General features: G+C 44.6%; 3 protein-coding genes across 3 annotated transcripts; all 3 read left to right on the plus strand.

Moving 5' to 3' along the window:
• The first annotated feature begins 1325 nt into the window (after positions 1-1325).
• LOC124664631 (pectinesterase inhibitor 8-like) lies at positions 1326-1859 on the plus strand. Its single transcript, XM_047202104.1, has one exon. It carries the CDS (start codon positions 1326-1328, stop codon positions 1857-1859), a length of 534 nt encoding a protein of 177 aa, XP_047058060.1.
• Positions 1860-4377: 2518 nt separating this feature from the next.
• Positions 4378-7397, plus strand: LOC124666406 (protein RER1B-like). Its single transcript, XM_047203742.1, has 3 exons — positions 4378-4748; positions 6717-6897; positions 7073-7397. The coding sequence occupies exons 1-3, from the start codon at positions 4378-4380 to the stop codon at positions 7121-7123; spliced, it is 603 nt and encodes a 200-aa protein (XP_047059698.1). The 3' UTR covers positions 7124-7397.
• Positions 7398-9565: 2168 nt separating this feature from the next.
• LOC124664632 (protein FAR1-RELATED SEQUENCE 5-like) lies at positions 9566-18555 on the plus strand. The gene is made up of 7 exons (XM_047202105.1): positions 9566-9672; positions 10814-10889; positions 11095-11122; positions 15911-16489; positions 16579-17036; positions 17124-17411; positions 17502-18555. The coding sequence occupies exons 1-7, from the start codon at positions 9566-9568 to the stop codon at positions 18345-18347; spliced, it is 2382 nt and encodes a 793-aa protein (XP_047058061.1). The 3' UTR covers positions 18348-18555.
• The last annotated feature ends 483 nt before the right edge of the window (positions 18556-19038 follow it).

A 19038-nucleotide genomic window follows, 5' to 3' on the forward strand; every position in this document is an offset into this window, starting at 1 on the left:
TGGCGTTGATTTCGTCCAATTCCGAGAATATTGCCCGAACAGCCTTTCCGGAACCAAAAACAGCAGAAAACGAGAACCGGCACCGTGGCATCTCGTTAATAGGTTAGTTCCGGAAAACGCATAAAAACATCATAAAGTGCAAGCAAAACATGTAAGTATTGTCATAAAACAAGCATGGAACGACAGAAATTATGGATACGTCGGGGACGTATCATGGCATTACATTAAATGATGAAAGAGAGTGATGTTGTATCTTAGTTAAGATACAACTCTTGCACAAAACCATAGGCAAAATGCATTGCTAGCTCAATCACATGCATGCATATTCCTAAAATTATTAAATGTAGATAGAACACCTAAGTTACTCCCTCCATCTCAGTTTACTAGTCTTTCCCGTATCCCTAGATCGCCAATTTGCCCTATATAATTTAAATTATATAATATAAAAATTATATCATTAGAAAATAGAATATCTAAACTTTCTAATGATATAATTTTATAACATATAATTGATGCTAACTTGATTAAATTTGGGACCTAGGGATACGCAGACGCCTAATAAACTGTGAGAGAGGGAGTACAATACATTGTGGGTACTGTCTCTTACCATATACTACTATATAGGATATCTGGCTAAGATACAACCCATTGTGAAAGGCATAAAACGGATGCACAATTTTAGAGGTGTGTGTTCGAATCTCCATGCCCGGATCATGATGTGTGGGAGGCAGTGCTATGGGCTCTTTACCTGCTTTGTCCATGCCACGAGGGGAGTGCGGTATCCATCCACCTTGGTTCATTCTTGGCATCTCCATCCACATCTGCATCGCTCTATGCCCGCACTGCATTTGATCTATATTTGTTTTTTGACATATGTTTGTCCATTTTTCTTTCTGGACTTTTCGTATTAGTTTTTGTTTCCGCAAAAAAAATCCTAATAGCTACTAATAATATTTATTGTACAGTTGTCAGAAAATGTTTCCATAATATAAGTACATATTTATATACACCGGTATCTAAAAAAGTATCATATATTATCTAAAAGATATCGATACATTTAATATATTTACACCACAAAAAATCTACCATTCAGCGGATCTGGTCGAAACATATCGATACGTACTATTTACATCGCTACATTTAATTTATTATTGCAAAACTTTAATTAGTATTTATTACAAATAAATAATAGACAAATATCTCATATCTCAACCTTGCTTATGATACTATAAGTAGACAAGCCCTTCTTGTCTAAACTTTGCGCAAGATCACACAATACTCTTGATCCAGATAAACTTAGTAGCACCTGAGAGCACTTGTCGATGATGGCAGAAATAGGTAAGCTTGTCCTTCTTATTGTTGTTGCTGCTTTCTTCATTGTGAGTGGTGTCCATGGGACACCACAAACAACATGCAAGGCAGCGGCTAACATTGACAAGCGTGTCAACTATGATTTTTGTGTATCGGAACTCCTTGGCCACCCTGAAAGTGCCAGCGCAGATGCGTGGGGCCTTGCCAAGATCACAGCGTTGCTCGGTGGCAGCAACGCTGGTGATGCAAAAGCTGAGATTGAGGACATGCTAGCCAAGCCTGGCACAGATGATAAGTTGAAGGTGCCGCTAGGGCAATGCCATAAGCTGTACGATCAGATGGGGCTAGCATTCGCTGATGCGGCTGATGAACTTAACTGGCGCCACTATGACCTAGGGAGGAAGAAGGCGGCGCAAGCCATCCAGCTTGCGCAACAGTGTGACAACGCCTTTGTCAAGGCTGGAGTTCGTTCGCCGCTCATGAAGCGAAGCGAGGACTCCGTGCAGCTTGCAATCATCTGCACGGCCATCACCAACCTCATCAAGTGAAAACATATGAGATTTGTATTCAGAAGAGAATAGAGTGGTGAAAATTTTAATTTATTTCATCCATCCATTTCTTGTTTTTAATAATATCATTTCCTAGTAATTAATTAATTACCCTATCATGTTTTCTTTCTGCTTGCCGGTATCATCGTTTTCATTTTCTTTTCTTTTTTGAACAGGGCAAAAGATTTGTCTTCTCATTGATATAGCAGAACTGAATTGTTCACTTTTTATAAAGGAAATTGGCTGAAAACCGAAACAACTTAAAACGAACACGCCAGATCTGAAGCCGTGCGTACTTAGTGTAGATATGGCAAAACTAGGTACCTTCAAAACGGTTCGAGGTAAACCACATACCCGTTTCGTGGTATTTCTCGCATCGAGCCGGAGCAAGTCCACTAAACTCGAAAACTTAACATCCGGTTTTCCCGTACGAATTGCTCCGATGGAACCCACACCCACGACATACCACAAAACGAACCAAACAAATTATTCTGGAAGTGGGAGCATAATAGGCAGCTGATAGAACTGACGAATGGTTGACTACTGGATCATTGCTTCGATGTAGAGGCTGGGTTTTTCGCCTTTTCAAAAAGAAAGGTGTGTGGATAGAGATGGTTTGCACTGAAATTTTATAGGGAAACAGGGTTGCACTATTTTCTAGCTCTTCACGTACGTATACACATGGGTGCTTTCTTACGTAGTACATAGTACTCAGCTACGCGGAGACGCGCGCTCTTCCCGTCGTCCCGTGTATGCTTTGGCTTGGCTTTAAGCTACATGCCACAACTTGTTGCACTAGGAGCTCGGATTAAGCATTGGCGCAAGCACTGTGGTTGCATCAGCATTAGGCGGGCGGGTCGCATGCCCCCAATGGTCAAGTGGCCACGGCCACGACAGATGCTGCATCATCACCGTTGTCATCTACTCCGTTGCATCGTGCGTAGAGGATGACGAGGAGCCGACGACCCTGCCGTCACGTCGCGCGAGGAAGCGGGTAGGCCGATCGAGATGGAGAAGAAGTCTGCAGCTCGTATTGCTATCTGTAGCGGTAACGAGTCTGAAACAGTAATAATCCCTGAACAATCCATGGACGGAGTAGAGAATAACTCACGAGATCGATCGCTGCATCATTATCGGTTCCCACGAAGCAAAGCAAAGCTATCTGGTATTCTGGTCAGCGAGAAGCATGGAGTTGGCAGCCAACGACGCCGCCAGCGAGAGCCAGGCAAAGGCACGCGGAGGAAACTTGCGTTTTCGACAGGAATAATCACGCGGTGCGCCACCACGGCGGCCACACACAACGCAATCGGACCCCACCGTGCTCTCTGCCCCTCGACCGGGCGGCGCCAACGCCAGCACGGCGCGTGCGTGCGTCCGTAATCGCTCCGGCAGATGGGATTAGAGCATCCAGCTGTTTGTCCCTGATGAGACGGCGTTTGAAAGATTTTGCGAGCTCTCCGGATAAAATGCTACTAGCTTTTCCAGTGTTTTTAGGCCGTGCCGATTCAGATGCTCCCTCCGTCTAAAAATATGTCTTATTTTTGTCTAGATATGTCTTATTTTTGTGGAATTATGTAGATCCTACAACACACTTGAAAGTTGTGACATAAGAACCAGGAAAAAGTAGATAAGATTATTGAACAAGTCACTAGCACTCAACATCTTCCGTGGCTCTCCTATGGCATCTCTTACTCTACCACCCGACCCTACAAAGCAGACGATGAGATAACACATCTATTAGACCAACACATGGTTATAGAGGGAGTGCATTGGGCGTTATGCGATTCTATATAGATAGAGTTTTATAATGAGAGGACACTTTCTAACTATTAACTTCATGATGTGCAACATTCAGTGGGTGGGTATGAAAGACGGTGAAGTGCATTGAGTGACGATGCAACTGGAAAGGTGGATTAGAGGAGAGGGCGACAATACAGAACACGATTTATGCTGGAACATCCCTTGGTTTGGAACTTGTGTGGTAGCCACCCCCTTTTGGAATGATAAGAAAAAGTGGGAAGTTCAATTCAGCACGTGGGAGCATATGCTCCTATCCTAGGGAAAAAAAATTCAAAATTTCAAAAAATTCCGAACGAAATTTTTTGGGCTTGTATATCGACATTCTATGTGCCCACATCAAGTTTCAAGAAAAACAGAATTTTTTTTACTTGCAAAAAAGACAGAAATATCTAGTGTTAAACTAGTGTTAAACCAAACAAATAGTCCAAAGCCACCAAGATTCAGGACTAGACACAACTTACCGAAAAACTAGTGTTAAACCAATCCACACACGTTAATAAGCAGGAGAATCATTAGCTAGCGCGGTATATGCCATCGTGCCCCCCAAAGGCCAAAACCCAGCCCCAACGGTTTAACCTCTGCGGACGCACGCACGCGAAGTAGAGTCGTCCTCCCGAGCCCGAGCCACCACCACCACATCGGAGAGCCCAGGTCGTCGCCTCCTCTCCCGCACCCCAAGCTCGGCTAGGGTTCCCCACCTCCCCTCCCCACCCCCGCCATGGACTCCGGCGACTCCGCCGGCGCCGGAGGCGGCGGCGCGGCCGCGGCCGCCGCGGCCAAGTGGCGGAGCGACGCGTCGCGGGCGTTCCAGTACTACCTCGACCGCTCCACCCCGCACGCCACCGGCCGCTGGGTCGGCACCCTCGCCGTCGCCGCCATCTACGCCCTCAGGGTCTACATGGTCCACGGCTTCTACATCGTCAGCTACGGCCTCGGGATCTACCTCCTCAACCTCCTCATCGGCTTCCTCTCCCCCATGGTCGACCCCGAGCTCGACCCCTCAGCCGCGCAGGACGGGCCCGCGCTGCCCACCCGAGGATCCGACGAGTTCAAGCCCTTCATCAGGCGCCTCCCGGAGTTCAAGTTCTGGTACGGCCTACTCCTTCCTCCTCCGTCTCCCCCAGATCTCTGCTCAGATCTCCCAGATCTGCCGACCTAGCTTGTCCGTATCTACCGGCCGTGATCTGCCGCCTACTTCAGCCTTGCCTCGTGCAGATCGCTGCGGCGATCCTAGCTCACACGGGGCAGATTAGTTTGGGTTAACCGAATAATCTCTTTCCGCGACTCATCATCATTGTACTAGTATTAGTCAACTACGCCTCATTATATCTCTATATCTAGTGAATAAATGACCATCTTTTTACGTCTGTCAAAGCAACTGTGGCATTATTTCAACGAATCAAATTATCGTGAGGCAGTTCGTCTCGCTATTGTTGATCTACCAACATAGGTGAGTACAAATGCAAGTGTGCAGCTTGTCACCGCTGGTATAGTCCATGGATCACAAACTTGTGGTATTTCGAACTTGAGCTCAGCTGGTCCTAAGTCAGACTGCAAGTTAGTTAGTTACACGTCCTTGTCAATCACAACCACTGCTCAAGTGTGCTGTTGCATTCTAATTTAGCTTCTTAAAGCCATTGCTCCTCCTTGCTCTCTGCTGCTACCTTTACTGACTGTTCATGTATGGTCTACACACACCTTGGCTTGTTTGCTTTCATGATATGAAGGTAACTTTTGGCACGCCAGAATTCATAAACTTGTGTTGGTGAAACATCCATCTGTAGCTGGGGAATGATGCTTATCTTATGCTTATTTACTTGTTACTGTAACTGTTGCTTTGTGGTAAGTAGTATTGTAGGTGTGAGTTTTGTCTAACCTACTGTTGATAATTTGTGCATAATGGAAACATTGACATCTGGAAATAAGAAACACACTCCCTTGTTTGGTTGTCTGGTTGCTGCTTTTATCATCATAGAAATCAGATGGAGTATGGACCCTACCCCAAACATATCTCCAACAGATTATAATCATTATAGGCTTCATCTTTCTCTCGACTTGTTCACCAGCAATCTAAAAGTCATGAATCCTGTTGCTAGTGTCGCTTGTCTCTGACTGCAGTTGAGTTACCCGAATAAATCGCTGTACCATATTATCCTTCTATATTTGTTGTCTGATCAAATCGAACCTTTCTTATTTTGGTTAGGGTCAAACGGGTTTTATTATGTCTATCTGAATTAATCAAAGTCGCTGGAATGCAATGTTAGGAAATTTCAGTGCTTCTTTAAGCTTTTCATTGATAGTCCATCACCCCTAGTGGCATTGTTGAGTTACGTATTCCAAAGTCGCTGGAACTTGCAGTAATGTTAGGAACTTTCAGTGATTCTTTAGGCTTTTCATTAGTCCATCACCCCTAGTGACATTGTTGAGTTTACGTGTTCTATGACAGTAGAATTGGAGCACGACCATTATTATCCGACAGAACTTTCATTAGAAGTCAGAAACTACTTTTTTGGTAATGTGTCTATCTGAGTTAATCAAAGTTGATCGAACTTATGGTAGCGCTTTTTAGTAACTTCCAGTAATTCCTTGAGAAGTGTGAACATTACTTTTCGGTGTACCAAGTTATGGATTGGTACAAGGCAGAACTTTCGGCTATGCACCTTAGGGGGAGAGCTGAAAGCTGGTACAACAGTTTCTTAGTGAATAGCGGACAGGTATCTTGGCAAGAGTGAATTCAAGAGATTGTAGAGAGGCTTTAGGTAAGAAATGTGGTTGGTGTAGTTGATGAGTTTAATCACTTTAGGCACTGCATTGATAGTCCACCAGTAGTGGCATTGTTGAGTTTATTAAATGTTTTACGACGATAAAATTTGAGCACATCCATTGTGATCCCGTGAAACTACCATTAGCTGCAAGTTTTCTTATAGAAAGTCAGAAACTCGCTTTTGCTAGCAAGCATATCTGGGTAAAGCATGCACTGTGCGCTTCTTTATGTATGCAGCGCGCTTATATTTTATTTTCTGTTTTGCATACCATAATATCTGTTTGCCATTTCAGGTATGCAATCACAAAAGCTTTTGTGGTAGCTTTTGTGATGACTTTCTTCTCTGTATTCGACGTTCCTGTCTTCTGGCCCATACTTCTCTGCTACTGGATTGTACTTTTTGTCCTGACGATGAAGCGCCAGATCCTGCATATGGTCAAGTACAAATATGTGCCATTCAACATCGGGAAGCAGGTTAGTGTGTGCTGTTCAGTTATGTTTGTCCACTGCTTACCATCTGGCTAAGATCAATTCTTATGGGTATCATGGGTTCTTGAGAATACCTGTCCGGGTAGTTGAATAGCATATTATTCAACTCCTCATCCTTTACTGTTTCATTCATCATAGTCTCTTTCCATCTGGTTCCCAGAAATATGGCGGGAAGAAGGGTGGCGCAAGCAGCAGTTCTTCGAAAGACTGATCCCAACCTACCCTGGTGGGAAGCAATGGAAGGGCGAGAAGATACAGTTGATGCTATTCCATGTGCTAAATACCAAGTGTAATACTTCATTCATATCTAGAGTTAGAAGGGCATTCACTTATGTTTCTCTGACATGGGTTCACGGTTTAATTTGATATATTTCAGTTAGAGTGCTTCCTTCTATCAGTCAGTATATAGTGTGATTGATTCTTTTATGGGAGAAACCTTTCTGTTCGGCTGCTCCATGTTGCATCAATAATAATTGGTGCCGCAAGATCCTGGATTCAGCTCTGTCTGAGCTGTTGTTTTTTGGTTTTTGTACCTATCTTGTAGATGGAAGTAGCACGTGTATGCATCTTTTCCCTCCTAGCTGCAACATCTTATTCCTGGGCACCCTGTAATCAACACTAAATTGACGAGGCTAACTCGAAAGTTCTCATTCCTGTTTGCTACTTAGACACTTAGTTTGCTACTGATTTGGCTGTTTGCTTAGGGGCCCAAAGTACAATGCTTTGCAAAATCCTTAATCCTGCTATTGAAATGTCACTGTGTTAAGCAAGCAACGGGCCAAACTCTATGATTGGCTCTTGGCTGAGCTACTGGACAACCCTCCTACTTTCTGATCAGCAACATGATCATCCTCCCTGGCCTGAGCTCCAGTCATGCAAATGTGTGAACTGGGAGAAGAACTCAGTTTGAGGGAAGACTGGAAGAGACACAACATGCTGACGTCCCCCGAAGGAAGCGGGGACGTGTTGCGTTTGGGGGACGTCGGTCCCCAGCCGCGTCTCCCAAATGCCGCCGCGTCTCCCAAATGCCGTCCCCAAATAGAAATTCAAATAGTTCGCATTCAAAAGAGATCGTTCCCGCTAAAGTTGTCGCTGTCAGAGTAGCTGCGATCAAAGTAGTGGACGCGTGATCATATTACAAAGACGTAAATTAGAAAAAAGGGTTGGGCGATAGCGAATCCCGATTCGACGTAGGCTCGTCGATCACCATGACCTCATCGTGATCTGCCCGGTGTGCATGCTTCGTCGCCGACACCGAGGCAGAGGCCGACGTAGGTGTACTAGCAGATGGTGCCGCAGACGCGTCTGCTGGCTCTTGCTCCAGGGTTGGGGTTGCTGCCGCTACCGCCGTCTCGGCTGCCGCCATTTTGGCTTCAATGTCGTCGAGGATCTAGCCTTTGAAGAAGTTGTACGCCACTCACGTCCGATGAGACATTCCTTCTGTCGATGCAGGGACATGTCGTCCTTGCGTTTCTTGAGCTCCATCTTCTCCTCTTGCCTCTTGAGCAGCGTCGCCCACCTTTTGTCGGTCTTTTTGTCGCGGAAGAGCAAGGTCGAGGAGACCTCGGCGAGGCACTACGTGATCAACGCCTGCGTCTTCTTGGTCGACGCAGCGTCGGCCAAGGCGGCCTTGGCAACCTTGTTGCCGATAGAGCGCCATGCCTATGTTGCCAGCGGTGCATCCAGATCAAATGGCGTCTTTCCCCTCTGGCGCGTCAACCGCCATTTCTCGTTCATTTTAAGCTTGCCATAGCAATGCATCCGCGCGAAAGACTTATGCCCTTCCGAGTGCTTCCGGTACATATCTATGGCCTTGTTGAACTAACCAAAGGAAGCGCAATCAGATCGTCGAACACATAGTAGGTGCTAATAAAGATAATCTAAGAAAGAGGCGTACCACGCCGCTGACGTTGGTGCCGCTGTCGCCTCTGGTTTCGACCTTGTTATGGTACCCATGGAACATGTTCACCGTCGCCTGGATGATGGCCCATCGCGTCGACACTGCCTTTTGACTCCTCTTCATTGTTACTTTGCGGTAATTGACGTTGATTAGCTTGCGCTCATCGAACTCCTTGATCCTCGCCCAATACTTCTCGTACTTTTGGTTGGCGCCGATGATGGAGTCATGGCTCACCGTCGACCACAACTCGCAAAGACATTGATCTTCCAGAACCGTCCACTTGGGGCCTCATGTGCCCGATGCCTTCTTCTTCCTCTTCTTCCGCTCGCCGGCCGCGTCAACCTCCACGAGATCATTTGCATCCTCCGCGGCATCCGCGTCCTCGTCGTCCTCTTCGTCGCCGCCCTCTTTGTCCTCGTCGTCTTCTTCCTCCACCCCCTCCTCCTCCTCCTCCTCCTCCTCACTGGCGCCCTCGAATTTGAGCGGGCCCCTGCGGCCAGTGAACAGGGCGCCGTCCGCACCGGGGCCTGGCTCGCGCTGGGTGGCTTTCTCATACGCTGGGGAATAGAACACGACGTTGGGTTGAAGCCGCCATGCGGCAGCATATCCTCGTACCGCGGCGACAAATTTGGCGTCACACACCTGGGAGTGGAGGAGGGGCTGTCGTTGTAGAACCTGGATGTCGACGGAGACATCACTCCCGGAATGTACACCGGCACCGACGTACTCCATGGGCTCGAGTTGTTGGCCGCGATGCACGTAGCCAGCGCGCGCTGCTGCGCGCGCGTCGCCACTGTCTTCTTCTCCTACTGCGCCACCCTCCGTCCCTTCCGCTTCGCCGTCGACAACTTGCGACGCAGGCAGTCTTCCTACCATTGATCATCGGTCCAGCCTTCCGGCTTCTTCTTCGAAGCCGTCGCATTCCGCTGCTTCGCGAAGGGCGCCTTCGCCCCTTTCATCTCATTGCCCAGCGGCTTGGTGGCCGCTTTCTTGGCCATTTTTTTGGGGCCTGCCGGAGGCGCCATGGATGGGGAGAGGTAGCGGCGGCGGGAGGGACAGGGGGTAGCTACGGCGGGAGGAAGAAATGAATCGGCGGGATAGAAGGTGAAATGTGTTGGGAGGGCAGAAATATGCGATCTGCGGGAGAGGGGGACAAATTTTTCCTATGCCGCTGACGCGTCGGGCCTGCGTCTCCTTGCCTCGCTTTTCGTTGTCCGGTGCGCCCGGAACGTCCCCTGTGTAGCGGGGATGGGCACAGGGCGCCGGACACCGTATTGGGGCGCGCCGAACAAATGGAGGCTTTGGGCATGCGGCTGGGAACATTTTTTTGTCCGACGCGGTCCAAATTCCTTTGGGGAAACGCGGCTGGAGATGCTTTTACTCCCTCTCCACCCAGTACAAATTTGTAGTACTGTACCCGGTGTACGGCTCATTCCTGCAAATGGTTGAACTGGAAGGAAGAAATCGGTGGAGGGGAGAGGCACAACATGCTGACAAGCTTAGAGACCTGACAAAGTCCCTCTGCACATATTGCAAATTTATAGCACAATAGTCCCTCTCCACCAGCGGATTTCATCACTTTTCAAGTAAATGACTGCCACTTCAGTTCTACTGTCCAGTGGGGTTCTGGCTGAATCAAAGTAAAGCTCACCATTTTGTATCCCTGAGTCAACATCAGTACCATCGAATTCAGGGATATTCATTTTTTCCGGTTTCACTGCAGGAATTCCCTTTCTTGTGCCCGGCTGTTTGCAAGTTGTCCCTTTGCCTATATTGCATTACTGCCAGCCTTCTATTTGCATTGTCAAACTGGTTTTCATTTCCTTGCCCTTCCACCTCCTGAAATTGCTGGGCTGTCATGTTTTGCACAATCGGATTGTTGTCCCCTTTGTGGATTTGATGGCCAGCCGGCCCTTGCAAATTTTGGTTGAAGTGGGGATGTCGATATGGAATTTTGGGTGTTCCATCCATCTGCTGTTCACTTTCTGTTGCATCATGCAGAATACCATTACCAATTGGCTTGACATGTGTGCTGGCTGCTTTACTGAATTTTCTGAATTCCCACCGGTTGGGAGGGGTATGTGGATAGTTGCTTGCTTGCGGCACTGCCGGTGAAGCCGGTATCTCTTTTGGTGGAGCAATATCTATCTCCACAAGCGCTCAAAGTTGGTATGGCTAGTCACGAAATTGTTTTGGATGATTATAAAGTTGGCTTGCACCGTGTTGGTGAAGTCAAGAACTCTTCGTTGTCATCTTCTCTGTATGAGAGTTTGCACTTACAGCTGGACAGATTCCAGTTCGAGCAAGCTGGTACAGATGGACAACACTCCTCTTCGACATGATAGTAGCAAGGGATTTTTAAAGGGGAGAGATTTGCTGGCCAAATCTTACAGCTGGTGATCAACATCACGAAGGAGTTTTACACAAGCCAAGCTCGCAACCGCACTCGAAGCGGGAAGATCCTGCCATCGCCAACGCCTTCTCTCCTCCGATGGCATACAAATCAGGGTGGAAGGTGGGATGTTACTGCCGAAGAAGGGTTCTTCAGTATCCCCTTCCTGAAACCTCAGATCTGTACCGAGCTATGCTGCCATTGCCAAGCCGCCTCCGACGAACCACACCCTGCCGCTGGAATTAGAAGCAAACGGGAGGGGTTTTACGAGAGAACCCACCCTCTCCACGCTTCAGATCAAAACGCCTCCAAGGATTTGCTCTGCTCTGATACCATTGACAGGCTCAGACCTGACTAATTAAGTAACGGAAGGGGAAAAGGATCGATCATCCACGTCTTCCTTCTTCCCTTTAGGCGCGAAGCACTAACTGGAGACGGAACTAGTGTTGTTCTACCCCGTCAGACAGAGGCAGGGTTAACACATGCTTGAGCGTGTAGTACCACATCCTTAGGCCATGGCTTAGATTATTTTATTTTTCTCTAAGAGATTAAGGGTACTGATTTATTCATTCTTGGCACACTTTGTGGCCAACTGGTTAACAATATATCCTGGTGGTACCCAGTTTGAAGCGATTTTAAATTTTGAAACATGCCGGGTAATAATGGGAAGACGCGGCACAACGGATGCTGGGTAATAATGGGAAGACGCGGCACAACGATGAAAGCAAGGAAGAATGACAAATAATGAGTCTTCTGTATTGTTAACCTAAGTAAAGTAATAGGTCATGCACACCGCAATACATAGCAAAGAGGTTCATTTTTGTGGACATGCTACATGTACTCCTTCCGTCCTAAAAAGGATGTTGCAGATTTATCTGACGTGAATGTTTCTATACACTAAATCATGTTAATGCATTGCTATGGAAGATGAGGATGTCCAAGTCAGGAATGATGTTGATGGTTGAATGTTATATCCATCATGGAATGCTAGAAGTTTACTTAATGTTTTGCTTTTGGGAGATGGAGACGATGGAGGCTACCCTTTCTTTAGCTCTGGTTGCTTGATCATCAGTTGGGGGTTTGTTTCGCTTAGGCTGACGAGGCTTTGTGTTTGTTGTTTTTTTGTCCTGTTAATGCCGCATGGAACGCTAGCAGCTGCAGTGCAAGGGGCTTTTTTTTCTGGTGCCAACACTATGCAAAATAATGCACTGGGAGATGTGGTCACTGGCGGAGCTTAGTGTAAGTCGGGGGGCCGCTGCCCCCCCCCCCCCCCCACTTTTTGCAAAGTTCTGAAGAAAAAAAAATTTAGGGAGTGTTTAGATGCAGAAAAAATAGCATTTCGCCCCTCCAAACATTGACATTTTATCTTTCGCCCCCCCTGATTTTTGGTGAAGCTCCGCCACCGGATGTGGTGCCAACTCGTCAGGAGTCGCCGCACTTGACGGGTGATGCATTTTCGTGATGACATTGCTATCGAAGATGAGGATGTCTAAGCGAGGAATGATGATGGTGGTTGAATGTTATATCCGTCATGGAATGCTGGAAGTTCTACTGAACGTTTTGCTTTTGGGAGATGGAGAAGATGGAGGCTACCCTTTCTTTAGATGTGGTTGGTTGATTATCAGTTGGCGGTTTGTTTCGATTAGGCTGATGAGTCCATGTGTTTGTTGTTTCGTTGTCCTGTTAATGTCGCCTGGAACACTAGCAGGTGTAAGCGTTTGTCGCTTGTAAGAACTTATTATTGTCGCTCCGTTATCGGTAACGGAACCCAGCCATATTTTCAGGGGTCGTGTGAAAAAAAGGAGTCTACCAACAATTTTTTAGTAAATTACGAATGCGAGGACTTGAACTCGATATCAAATGCCCGAGCGAACCGGGTTATGGGAATTGCGGAAAATGTTATTCAGATGACGCAAACAACTTTCATGCCTGGCATGCATATTTTAGAAGGTGTAGTTATCCTACATGAAACTATACATGAGTTCCATAGGAAAACGATGGATGTGGTCTTGTTTAAGATTGATTTCGAGAAAGCATACGGTAAAATTAAATGACCCTTTTTACAACAAGTTCGAATGAAAGGTTTCCATCCTACATGGTGTTCATGGATTCAGAGATTCATTGAAAAAGGTAGTGTTGGAATTCGAGTTAACGATGACATCGGACATTACTTTCAAACTAGAAAAGGCCTTAGGCAAGGGGACCCTTTGTCCCCTATTTTATTTAACATCGTCGTGGATATGTCAGAAATTTTGATTGCTAGAGCGAAAGAAGATGGTCAGGTAGCTGATCTTATTCCTCATTTAGTAGAGGGAGGGGTCCCGATTTTCAATATGCGGATGATACCATTCTCTTCATGGAACACGATTTGGATAAAGATTTATATATGAAATTAGTTCTATGTATTTTTGAACAATTGTCTGGTTTGAAAATAAATTTCCACAAGAGCGAGTTGTTCTGTTTTGGTAGGGCCAAAGAGGTTGAAAATGATTATAAAATTCTTTTTGGGTGTGATATAGGGTCATTATCATTTAGATATTTGGGTATACCAATTCATTTTCGCAAGTTAAGAAATGGTGAGTGGAAACCAATGGAAGATCGCTTTGAGAAAAAGTTGAGTAGTTAGATAGGTAAGATGCTTTCTTATGGTGATTGACTCGTTATTAACTCTGTTCTCACAAGTCTACCCATGTTTATGCTCTCTTTTCTTGAGATTCCGAAGGGAGTTCGGAAAAGATTAGATTTTCTTAGATCACTTTTTTTTTGCAAAGCGATGGGCATAAGCGGATATATAGATTGATGGCTGGGAGTAGAAGACTTAGAGCTAAAAATATAAGAGTCTGCTCGCCAAGTGGTTAGATAAGCTTATTAATGAAGAAGGGATGTGGCAAGAGTTGTTACATAACAAATATTTGAATTCTAAAACCTCGGCTAAACCTACAGACTCTCCCTTTTGGAGAGATTTAATGAATGTTAAAGAGGAATTCTTAGCGCGGCGATCTTTTGATATTGGTAACGGGCTCAATACTAGATTCTAGGAGGACATTTGGCTAGGACAAAGGTCATTGGTAAATGAGTATCCCTCCCTGTATAATATCGTGCATCGTAAAAATGTTACTGTTGCGAATGTGTGATCATCTACCCATATCAATATAGGTTTCAGAAGAACGTTGGATTATACTAAAAGGAAAAGATGGGCAAACCTTTTTTTTTGAAAGCTAGATGGACAAACCTTTTGCACGGATTAATTTCAGTTCAACTCTGTGATTCCGAAGATACTTTTAAATGGGGGTTTACGGCTTCACATTGATTCACTGTTAAATCCATGTACAATGATCTTCTCAATGGGAATGCTGCATATCTTAAGAAATATATTTGGAAAATGAAAGTACCTTTAAAAATTAGGATTTTCATGTGGTTTCTTCAAAAAAAAAGAGGTCATACTAACGAAAGACAACTTAATAAAACGTCACTGGCAGGATGAAGGGTGTTGTTTTTGTGATCAAAAGGAGACAGTCCAACACCTTTTCATAACTTGTCCATTCGCCCATATGATTTGGAGAATAGTTTATATGTCTTTCAATATACCTCATCCTTTGAATATTACAAATTTGTTTGGAAATTAGTTTAATGGAGTGCACAAAAAAGATAAAGCTTACATAGTTGGTGTTTGTGCGGTCCTATGGACGATATGGAAAGTTCGCAATGATTGCATCTTTAACAAAAAAAAATCCCATCATTTTTGCAGGTTATTCCGTTGGCTACCCACTCGGTCCGTATGCGGTTCTATCTACAGCTAGAGGACGACCGACCGGCTATGGATATTGGGTGCAACCGACTGAAAATGGTGGCTCGGGATTTCTACAGCCGGTGTGGATGATCTGCTGATCGTCACTTGACATGATGTTGCAAAAGCGCTTCATGTCCATGTTTAGTTTCCGGTGGCTCATTTTGTTGAGACCCTTTATGATCAGTTTTTTGTAATAATTCTTGAGACGTTTCTTTTGTAAGACTGGATATTTTCATCTAATAAAAACGGTCGTATGCATCTCTTGGATGCGAGGCTGGGGTAACCCTTTTTGCAAAAAAAGTTTCATGTACTAATTAGCGTAATGCCTGAACTTAAAAAGGTTCACGGCAGTGGTAGTGCTTTTTGAGACAACTTTGTGCCAAGCAACGGATGTTTGACGATGCCAGCTTCTAATATCATATCCTGGGTGGTGGGTGCTAACTAGTGTACTAGTACTTATGAGGCTGCTTAATTGCTTGGGGTCTAGTAAACAAAATTTCGATGCATAGATACCACGACGTTTCCTGATCACAGATTATGTGATGTCCTCCATTGCGTTTCTATAGAATTCTGGCTGTTTTCACCTTTTCTTGATATTGCTCTGATGGTTCACCAATAGTCTGAAATCACTATCGAATCTCCTAAAAAGCTCTGCAACAAAACGAGTGACACGATGTGTACTATCTTGGCAGTTAATATCAAACTGGCTTGTTACAGTTAAGGAGCTATAAGAATTATTTACTGTACATTCAATTAAGTACCACCATACATTTTTTTGTTAATAATTACCGCCATACTTATTTTAAATAATGGACGTGCAAGAAATGGAAGTCTTGCCGACGGCCAAATATGCTTGGCATACACTAACTAGACTATACAACAATCGGTATAACATGCGTCAGTGGTCCCTGCACAGGTGTCGCACGTTGGTATCGGTGGTTGTGGCACACGAGAGCCACAACGCAATTCTCTGGCATACACACCCTAAATGGCAAACTCGTGGTGCAACTGCGTGAAAACAATGTGAATTTGAGCAAGGTATACAGCATTATTGGGACATTTTTTGGCAGAATCGAGAATGTCCCTTTTACGAAAAGGTGTCTTCGAACTCTTTGTGGTAAAATCTCCCGTGATCAGGCAGACGAGGATGTGAAGAAGACAATGGATATATTCTCTGATCTGAAGGAGAAGGATCCAGAGTTTGATTATTCGGTAAGAGTTGATGGTGACAGCAGAATAAGGACTCTCATGTGGACAAACGGAAACAGTAAGTTGCAGTACCACCATTTTGGTGATGTCATAACATTTGACACAACATATAAGACAAACTTATATGACATGCCATTCGGACTATTTGGTGGAGTGAATAACCATTTCCAGTCAGTAATATATGCTGGAGTGCTGATGAGGGATGAGAAAGTTGAAAGCTTTAACTGGGTTTTCAAGGAGTTTGTGAAGATGATGGGTGGAAAGAACCCAATTACAATTCTAACAGGTACGTAAAATGAACCAAAATCTATTCCACCAAATACTATGACAGTATTACTGTTTGATTGAACTGAATGTTTAAAATTCATGAAACAGATCAGGCACGTGCAATGGAGGTTGCCATCGAGGAGGTGTTCCCTGATGTAACACATCGATGGTGCAAATGGCATGTCATGAAAAAAGCAAAGGAGAGTTTGGGTGTCCACTATCATAAGAAGAGTGAATTCAGGATAGAGTTTCACAAGCTAGTGCAAGATATGATTACTGTACAAGAGTTTGAAGATTCATGGCATGCTCTGGTAAAAAAACATGGGCTTGAAAAGAATACATTCCTGATCCAGATTTTCGAGGTACGACACAAGTGGGCCAAGCCTTATTTCGCTGGGAAATTTTGTGCAAAGCAAACCAGTACTCAACGAAGTGAAAGTGCTAACCATATGTTGAAGAATTACATCCCACCCGGATGTCCTATGAACCTATTCGTTAAGCAATACCACAAATTGCTCTTTGATAGAGATCAGGAAGAGGGTTTCCAAGAGAAGAGAACCAGATTGGTAATTGCTAAAATTATCATCGTTATCATTATTTGCTGCCTAGGTCTTGAAACTCTAAAGTTTATATTTATGAAATGTTATTTGCAGGGTGGTGCAGTGTTGAAAGTTAACATACCTCTTGAAAAGCATGCTAGCAGAATATATACAAGGACCATGTTTGAAATGTTTGGATCGTTCCTTTTTGCTTCTGGATCATATACGGTAGAGGAGCTGATCCCGAAGAAAAAATATGTGGCAACACACCTGAATGCATCCAAAAGAGAAAAATACCTTAAATCTGTCTTTGAAATAGAAGTTTCTGAGGATGGCGATTATTTCACATGTGAGTGTGGATTATTTGAGCACATGGGTATGGTTTGTTGTCATATAATAAAGGTTGGTAATTGGTAATTGGCTGTTTTATCTGTGGTTTGTCTGATAACCTATATCATAGTAGGATCTAATTGTTTGAAATCCTTCATGCAGGTGATGTGTGAACTAAGACTAAGTGAAATTCCAAAAAAGCATGTCATGAAGAGATGGACCCTAGATGCAAGAGATATTTTACCTGATCATCTGAAGCACTATCAGAAAGATATTGGTCTGAATGAAACGCACACATTTAGGCATTCAAAGATGTATATTGCTGCGCTTGAACTAGTGAAGATGGGAGATATGAATGTCGCCGCATATGAAGCTGTGATGAAGTGCTTGATCGATGCTAAGCTTAAGGTCACACCTCTTTGTAATAAAACAGATGGAATGAGTATAGTGGAGAAGGCCGCAACCATGGCTAAATCCAATGGGACAAGTGCAGTCCGTGCTAATTCGAATGGAGGAAGTACAGTTCGTGCTAATTCAAATGGAGGCAGTACAGTCCGTGCTAAATCAAATGGAGGAAGTGCAACACATGGTACGGGTCGTCCCAATTCAAATATACCAGCTGGTCCAGAATTATTTTCAGAGAAAGCAACTAAGGACAAAGAAAAATATGCGATGTCAGAAGGATCTTGTGTTGATGGGGGAGATGATAGTTTGGAGTCATTGAATGATGTTTACTCTCCAGATAGGAGCCACCACGATTTGGCACCGCCTCCAAGTAAAAAAAGACGAGGTCGTCCAACGACTGCAAGAGACAAAGCTCCATATGAAAACAAAAACAAGAGATCAAGATTCTGCACAATTTGTAGGCTAGAAGGACATAAACGTACAACCTGCCCAATCAGAGGAGATGCTCCCATGAAGCCAAGGCAAGCTGCTAGATGCAGCAATTGTGGAATTACAGGGCATCGGAGGACAAGTTGCGTCAAACCAATTAGTTTTCCTGGTTGATTTGTGAATTTTCTATATACATATTGATTGTAAAATTAAACCTACAATTATCGGATGACTGCATGTGTCAAAAATATGTATCGTGTGTAACTGTATTGAATATGTTTTCAGGTTTTTAAACTGAGGGCAAAAAATTCATTCGTGCTTTTCTTAGAAAAAAATGAGAAGCATGGTGCAGCAATGTCATGGCAGTCACATGCCCATTTGGTAACATGGAACTGGAAATATTTTGTTGTTGGTGTTCAAAATATAATCCCAAACTAGAGTGCTGGTTGGTACATACACCATTTAAGTTTGTTGGTCCCATTGCATCCACTTAGACTGACCAACGTATTAACTTCGGTGTACCAGGGCGTCCGGGCAGTTGTCACATTAAAACAGGTGGGTCCAGGTAGGTGATGATATTTGATCCAAATACGGCGGTGGCTAAAACAGAAAACTAGACTATACAACAATCGGTATAACATGCGTCAGTGGTCCCTGCACAGGTGTCGCACGTTGGTATCGGTGGTTGTGGCACACGAGAGCCACAACGCAATTCTCTGGCATACACACCCTAAATTCTCCACCCACTCTTGCGTGTGAAAATAATGCTTTGCTCCTTAAATATATCACTCAGTCTTCATCTGACTAGGTAGAAACATGGTTTTAAATAACCGGCTATATGCTATAGCTGGGCTATTGCCTTAGC

The sequence above is a fragment of the Lolium rigidum genome, chromosome 6 (assembly GCF_022539505.1).
Source record: "Lolium rigidum isolate FL_2022 chromosome 6, APGP_CSIRO_Lrig_0.1, whole genome shotgun sequence".
In the NCBI taxonomy this organism is placed as follows: Eukaryota; Viridiplantae; Streptophyta; class Magnoliopsida; order Poales; family Poaceae; genus Lolium; species Lolium rigidum.